Source organism: Callospermophilus lateralis, chromosome 7 (genome assembly GCF_048772815.1).
Source record: "Callospermophilus lateralis isolate mCalLat2 chromosome 7, mCalLat2.hap1, whole genome shotgun sequence".
NCBI lineage: Eukaryota > Metazoa > Chordata > Mammalia > Rodentia > Sciuridae > Callospermophilus > Callospermophilus lateralis.
In genome coordinates this window covers 4,762,710-4,770,748 of record NC_135311.1, presented here as the reverse complement: position 1 = coordinate 4,770,748, position 8,039 = coordinate 4,762,710, and the positions used below count along the sequence as shown (strand labels likewise).

General features: G+C 48.0%; 1 protein-coding gene across 2 annotated transcripts; it reads left to right on the top strand.

Annotated features, from left to right (window-relative positions):
- The first annotated feature begins 6,547 nt into the window (after positions 1-6,547).
- On the top strand, positions 6,548-7,201 carry LOC143403861 (uncharacterized). Of its 2 annotated transcripts, XM_076862135.1 has the most exons (2): positions 6,548-6,799; positions 6,944-7,201. In XM_076862135.1, exons 1-2 carry the CDS (start codon positions 6,548-6,550, stop codon positions 7,199-7,201), a joined length of 510 nt encoding a protein of 169 aa, XP_076718250.1. The 2 variants fall into 2 exon arrangements, with proteins under 2 accessions (XP_076718250.1, XP_076718249.1); XM_076862134.1 differs by having other exon boundaries at positions 6,548-7,201.
- Positions 7,202-8,039: the final 838 nt, after the last annotated feature.

The window sequence follows — 8,039 nt, the reverse complement described above, 5'->3', positions numbered from 1 at the left end:
CAAATTATGTTAAATGCATATACAAATATGGCATAATAATTCCAATATTATGTATAATGTATTACATTATTATTATTATTAAAATATGATAGCTTCAAAAATTAGAACTATCTGAAAATTGTAGTACATTTTGTTATGGTTTGGATGTGAGGTGTCCTTCAAAATCTCCTGTTAATGCAGGAGTGCTCAGAGGTGGAATGATTGAATTCTGAGAGCTGTAACCACATCCGTCCATTCTAGTTTGAATGCACTGACGGTTGGTAACTGTAGGCAGGTGGGGCATGGCTGGAGGACACAGGTCACTGGGGGAAAGCCCTGGAAGGGTTCATTTCCCCGTTGCCCTGTCCCCTACCCTCTTTCTCTCTGCTTCCTGACCCCACCAGGAGCTGAGCAGCTCTCCTCTAACAGGCCCATCAACCAAGTTACTTGGTCTCAATGGGGCCCAGAGCAGTGGACTCAGCCCGTTATGGACTGAACCTCTAAACCTGTGAGCCCAAATAAATGTCTCCTCCTCAAGTTGTTCTTGCCATTTTTGTTTAGTCGCAGCGACTCAAAGCTGACTAAAACAGGAATGGATTCCATTTGGTAGAACATTGTGGGTACTTGGTAAATTTTATGAACAAATGGATTAAAGAAAGCCTAGAATTGGAAAATCTTCTAATTCTTCAATTGTCATGGGATTCAAACTTCCAGGAGAAGCCGATTCTCCAATCCTGAGCCTTTGCCCCAGCGTAGCAGCATGACTGCTTGAACCCTTTAGTCATTTCAGACTGCAGGTGTGTTAACTGAGAAATAATACACCAGTTTTGCATTGGTAGATTCGCTTCTCTATGATAATCCTACAAATGGTCACTCTCCATGGCTGCCACTCTTCAAATCTGATTTTCAATCACATCAGAAAGTCAAGTGAAAAAGAATTTTTTGGTATTCTCTACCCCACGGCAAATGTCAGGGTATGAGATCAAGCAGTTCTCTTGGAATAGCATCTTCTTTGTTTTGTAGAACACTTGCTTTTAAGGAACGTAATTGTGATGATTTCTTCTGATGACAATCCAGAACTTAAATGCCAGGGTCACTTATTACCAACACATGCTGTTTTATAAAAGGGCAATTTTCTTGGAATGATCGCATAAGAATGGAGAGGATGTTTACAGTTCCTAGAACAATTTACCAAAAGAGGAAAAAACTGTCAAAATAAAGGAAGGGGAGCCACTCATTATTGCGATCATCAATTTGAGCTATCAAAGCATATCCTTGTCGATTGGAAAACTTCCCAGCTCTTTATATGTCCACTGACTTCTCTTACTTCTACCAACACCTTCCTTTAGACTTTCCTGAGATTGGAAAGGCAGGTACGGTGCAGACTTTTCTGCTACAACCTGTACTTCTATCCAGAAAACTCAAGCAGAAAGCTCGGAGGGGGTGGGTGATCCGCACTGAGCATATGTGCGGTTGGTGGTTTCCTTCACCCCTGGTGCTCTGTGGTTCTTACATTCATCCCTTTTTTGAAGCTGCCCAGCCTGTTCAAAGGTATGAGCCCCTCTGTAAATATCAGATTTCTGCATTTAAAAAAAATGACAAATTCTTAATACCTGTGAGGGATAGAATATGCAAATGGCTAAAAAATGAGCTCTTTTTTGGAAATTTGATCTTATCTGCCGAATCTTCAGTAGCTATAAAGTGTTCTTTCCACTTGCCCCTTCTCCAAAGTATAGCGACCTTGGTAAGACTATCTTTGTTGAGATAGTAACTTGTGAAGTTGCAGTTTGTGATGTGGGTCCTTCCCATCTCAAGGCCTCATATGTCGTCTTGCCCCAGGGCCAACGTCACTGGGCCCAAAGAAGAGACCGCCATACTTTTGTGAATCTAGGCGCGTGGAAGTTGTTATTCTGGATCTGCAGTTCCCAAAGTAGGATGTGCAGATTTTCAGGGGTCTCTAAGATGCCTATCAGGGAGTCTCTGGTCCCTGATATCAGTCAAGACTGATAACAAAATAATAAGAAGGCAGTTGGTCTTTTCATTTTATTAATACTGCACAGATCGTTCAATTTAAATGAAGGAAGGGTAAATCCCTGGAACTTTAGCAAGAACCAAGGCAGTGGCACCAAACTGTATTGGCAAACACTGCAACAAGTCACTTCATCTCTATGTGACTTATAAATCAGAGCAAGCCTTACGGGAAGCATTCAAGTGATCGATATGATTCACTTTGTCATCACATGCTCAACAATACCTTCAACTTTGGGAACATGGAATTCTAGTGCACACATCACCTTTTGAAGACTATTCATCGTTGCAAGTCAGCTGCCTGCTGGTGAGCAGGATCCTGCTGGACAGTGATGGCTGGTTTAGCTAGCAACTGCAACAAGATGCTGAGGGTGACAGGGTTGGTGACCTTAAAGCCCCAGGGCATGTTCCTGGAGCCCCTGAGCCAGGGACTGACCAACTGAGACATCCTCATGGCTAGGGTGTCTCCTGCACAACGCAGACCCTGAGACTGCCAGTACACTGTGTCTCCTTCAATCATGGTGTTAAGATGCACTCTGTTTACCTGGAAATCCAGGACTAAAAACTCCCCCAGAATAAATGAGAAACAGAGCGTGCAGAGGATTGTACATAAATACACAACCACGGGGTCCATCCGAGATTTCCAATTGCTCAACCACAGGCGGGACTCTGTCCTCCACAATCCAGATACATGGGTTTGTATTGACCTTGGCCTCAGCACTCCTTCCCATCACCGGGCAGTTATGTTTGTTTGTTTCTTTTTTTTTTTTCTTTTCTTTTTTTATCTCAATAGAGCATGCGTTTCAGAACACACCAGACTGGATTCCTCCAAATCAGAGCATAAGAAAAAAGATTTATGTGCAGATAGTCTCTTTGGGAACATAATCTTAGGGAGGAGGAATATGGGATTAAGGAAGGTAGAAACCAAGCAAAAGAAAATATTGGTAAAGAATAGATGACTAAGTAGGTAGCCACCAAGGAGGGCAACTGGAAATTTTTCTTGTTGTTCATTATGGGACCAGGGATTGAACTCAGGGGCACTTAATCTCCGAGCCACATCCCCATCCTTTTCTATTGTTTATTTTGTGACTGAGTCTCACTCAGTTGCTTAGGGTCTTGCTGAGTTGCTGAGGCTGGCTTTGAACTTGCAGTCCTCCAGGCAGCTGAAATTTGATGCTCAGAACCAACTAAGAGAACAGGAAAATTATGTCATTCAAGGGTTATCCCTGAGAATGAAAGAGGGGAACATCATCTATTAGTTAATATCTTCCACAGGCAAAATATGGCCACTGGGTGTCAGCCGATTTGGACTTCAAGCTTGCATATCCACAGCGCATTGAAGATTCCCACAGACGGTGGCATCAGAAAGACTTTGGGTCTGCAAAAAAAAGAGAAGAGCCACACACAGCACTTGAGAACAGATCATTTAGCTGCAACAGGTACAAGAACAAGGTCCAAAAGATTTTTGGACAGTGCCCAGGAGGTATCCAGTACCATTCACAAACAAGCCCTAAGAAAGTCCCAGGAAAATGAAATTGTAAAAAAACAGCAGCTTCCACCAGAGAAGAGAGACGGTGGGGAAGACCAAAGCACCAGGGATGTGGGACTTTGTTTCAGAAGCTGCCGGGTTACCCTCTCTGAACTGAGACCAGATTCGTGGGCACACCTAACACTGCTCAGGAAGGACAGAGCTTCCTGGGAGGACAGAAAGAGCCTGACCCTCAGCCACTGCGTGTGCCTGACCAAACAGGAATGACAGGGTGGGTCCAGGTCAGGAGCTCCAGACCCTGACGGCACCCGGCTGTGCTGGGGTGAGCGAGGCACCAGGGGGAAGGGCAGGAGGGTGTTCACCCAGGGAAGGGACACAGGAAACAAGAAAAGTTTCTTCTAGAACCAAGGCTCGGAATCAAGGGCGAACAGGGGAGCAAGCTGAGGTCAGCTAGAGAGGTACATGGCGCCCTCCACCAACGGTCCCAGGAAGGTCTCGGATCAATGAAGTAGGACGGAGGAGCAGGCGCAGTGGATAAGAAACCTGGTGGAACAGCAGGGAATGACCAGGGTTCCCTGCACCTGGGGCTATAAGAAGGAGGTTTGGGAGAGAAAAAAGGACCTGAATCTCACTCCAAAGGAAAGCCAGTGTGATCTCAGAGCCCGGGCTTAGTGTGACATTGGCCCTTAGTGTGACATTGGCCCCAGGGAGTGGCTTCTCAGACACTAACAGAGAAGGGAGGGGATGGGAAGGCAGTGGTGCATCTGCTCCTTGATGAACTCTCTCCCTTCTCAGCTCGCACTATGAGGCCCCTCCAATATGGCAGCCCTGTGGTTCTCAACAGTTCCCCAGTATGTCTGTATCTCTTGCTTTTCTGCTTTCTCCTTCTCCTTTTCTTATTCTCTGTCTCTCTCTAGTCACCTCTCCTTCCTTCCGTCCTTTCTGTCTGCTTCCACTATCCTTCATAGACCTACAAGTGTCTATTTTGCAAAAATAAGGGCTGTCCGTTGGCTGAGTACGTACCCTAACCAGGCAGGCTGAGGACAAAGAATAATTTCTGGCTTTGGGAACAGGTGGAAGGAGTGGACAGTGGTGGCCAGACCTAGGGTATCCGGGTGATGGGAGGTCACACTGCGGTCCAGAGGCGGGAGGGAGAAACTATCCACAGACCCGAGCTCGGAGGATGTTTGGACTTCCTGCAGACCATACCCAGTAAGAGACTGGGTATCTGGGCAACTGGGAGCGAGTGACCTCAAATTCCTCCTTTTGTGAGGAGAGGAAATGGCTTCTGTTCAAACCCAGAGAACCAGAACTCTTTTTTATTCCTTTGTCATCCCAGGAAAGAAAGACACCACAAGAGGCAGGGTCTTCAGGCGTGTGCCATCACGTCAGGAAGAGCCATCAATCCCGACCACCCATTGCCAATGGCATCTCCACTCTCCCTGGTCAACATGGCATCTTAAGGTCTCCAAAATGAAAATCTCTCATTTCCAAAAGAGACATTTGGCCCTTTAATTTCTTATTGATGATTTAGAACCACGGAGAGATTGAAAACCAGGTGATTCACTTATTCTGCACCACCCCATGCCCTACCTGAAGAACCAGAAATGCCTATTAATATCCGCACATCCACTTCAAGCATGGAGAAGCCCAATAGGATTAATCTGGGCTAAAGACGAGGGCTGTGGTCGAGAAGCATGACTGTTCCTGGACCTGGCAGACCGAGAACTCCCTTCCGTTGTAATACGCTACCCCGCAAGAAGCCTGTTGCCCACAGCAACCATACCACAAAAGATGGACAACGGGGACATGCCCAGGTGACATCATTGTCAGAGGGTAAGCGCCGGAAAAAAAAAAAAAAATAGTTGATCCAGAGATCTCCATCACTAAGCTGGAATGAAGGCAGAGCAGTTTAAAAAAAATCCCACTTCCTTAGGATAGGGCTTGTTTTCCGTATAAAAAGCGAGTCAAACAGAGACTCCACACTCCAGACCTGAGAGTCCAGAGAGCTTCAACTTCCCTGCGCACCAGGTGAGTCTTCCCGTTGGACCTTCTTGGTATTCTCCTATCAGTACTTTAAGTTTATTGGGATCTACTTGCCATGTTAGGATGCGTCTATTTTAAAAGTGATGGCAACTTTGTTGGGGGCGACTTTACAATTTGTTTTTTGGACTTCCCACTCAAATTCCAGCCGTGGAGCTAAAGATCAGACAAGGGGAGTGATCTGTGTAAAGATTTGATAGCAGGCGGCTAGGCCTATGTCAAGGGCACCTTGGGTGACTTTTCATTCTTCCTCTCATATTGCTGAGGATTTTTAATATGGAAAGTGTCATATTGGCAATGTGGCTGTCCATAAGGAAAGCATTCCTTTACCCCATGACTGTATGATCCCTCAGAAAACAGACACACGGCACAATTTGTAACCACTGAAAAGGAGGACAGGGGCTCTGCTGGGGGACAGGAGGAAGGCCAGTTGGACTCGGGGAGAGGCCTGGGGAGGAGAGCCGTATGGTGAGCACACGGGGACAAGCAGCCAGGCAGTGGGAAGCCTTCCAGAAACCACCCCACAGGGGACAGTGTGGACAGAGGCTCCTGGGGGATCATGGAGGCCCAGGGGAGGTCCCCACAGAGCTTCCCTGGGAGAGCTAGGGCACTCTGCAGGGTGGACGTGACTGGGGACAGGCCACATCTTTCCAGACTTTTGGAAACCTGGAGCCTTCCATCAGTCCTAGGAAGCTGCTCTGTGTGGAGTGGTCTGAGTTCAGTTTCTGGGTCACGTGGAGGTTTCTGGATGCTCCAGGCAGAGAGGAAGCAGAGGAGGGCTCCAGTCCCGTGGGACTCAGCCAGTCACTTTGACCTTTGACCTTGAAAGCGTGCAGGGACCATAAAGCCTCCTCTGATCTCAAATTCACAGAAACAGAGAGAGAGAAAAGGGAGACTCTCCCTTAGGAAGAGGTGCCCAGTGAGAGCCATGGCCATCAAACTGAGCGTCTTCCTTGCTTCTCCAAACTAAGTCCCTTTTCTGCCTCCAGGTCCAGCCTCCCCTGGAGCATGAGTTCCTACCAGCAGAAGCAGCCCTTTGTCCCTCCCCCTCAACTGCAGGAGCAGCAAGTGAAGCAGCCCTGCCAGCCTCCCCCCCAAGGACCGCTGGTTCCCACAGTCCCAGAGCCGTGCCACCCAAATGTCCCTCAGCCTGGGAACACCAAGACTCCAGAGCCAGGCTGCACCGTGACCCCTCAGCCAGGCTACACCAAGGTCCCTGAGCCAGGCTGCACCGTGACCCCTCAGCCAGGCTACACCAAGGTCCCTGAGTCAGGCTGCACCGTGGTCTCTCAGCCAGGCTACACCAAGGTCCCTGAGCCAGGCTGCACCGTGACCCCTCAGCCAGGCTACACCAAGGTCCCTGAGTCAGGCTGCACCGTGGTCTCTCAGCCAGGCTACACCAAGGTCCCTGAGCCAGGCTGCACCGTGACCCCTCAACCAGGCTGCACCGTGGCTCCTCAGCCAGGCTATACCAAGGTTCCTGAGCCAGGCTACACTGTGGCTCCTCAGCCAGGCTGCACTGTGGCCCCTCAGCCAGGCTGCACCATTGCTCCTCAGCCAGGCTGCACTGTGGCTCCACAGCCAGGCTATACCGTGGTTCCTGAGCCTTTCCCCTCAAAAGTGGCTCCAGGCCCAGCTCAGCAGAAGACCAAGCAGAAGTGAAGCCGTCCAGAGCCAGGTTCTTCAGGAGCTGAGCACCACCTGATGAACACCCTCTTCCCCTCTTCCTGTCTCAGCTTTCAATAGATCTCATAACCAACATGTTGTCACCCTGACTCCTTATTTGTATCCTAAAATTATGCACCCAAACCTTCCCTTGCATAAACTCTCAGGAAGTTTGTGTAAGCCTTTAAGAAACTCTGAGTGCCTTTGCTGGTCTTTAGTTGCTGAGAGTTCATCTGAGTAGTTTTTCCTGATGGAAGGAACTGCGTGTTTCCTGCTCTGTCCCCTTGAATCACTTGTCTCTCCACCTCGGCTGTGTGTCAGGGCTCAGCCTTCCCCTGCTGTGGTCTCCCATATGAGTCAGGACATATCATGGGGAAGGATTGATGTACGTGCCACCTATTTAATCTTGGCACCAGATTCTTTCATGAGGCCTTGGGGGATACACTTCACGGGCATTTGTCGGAGATCAGTGAGACATTGTATAATGGCAACCGGAAACTCTCACTTTGGGGAGCCACAGCTAGAACAAAGATGGCTTCTTACTTGGGACTGAGTCACATTTGAGTTCCATGGTGCCTCCTCCAAGCTCCTCAGTATTCTGCCAACACGTCTCCTGTCTATTCCAAGGAAAATTTGCTTCCACATATTGGAACTTAGTAATCTATTTTCCTTCACTCATTTTACATTCCAGATACCCTGAGCCATATAGATACTCACGAAGAGACATAGTCTTTGTAAATAATCACACATCACATAATCACCCACTCACGCTCCATCTTCATCAGAACAGACAATATGATCTTTTGCTCGATAGCTACCATGTGCATAGAGACCT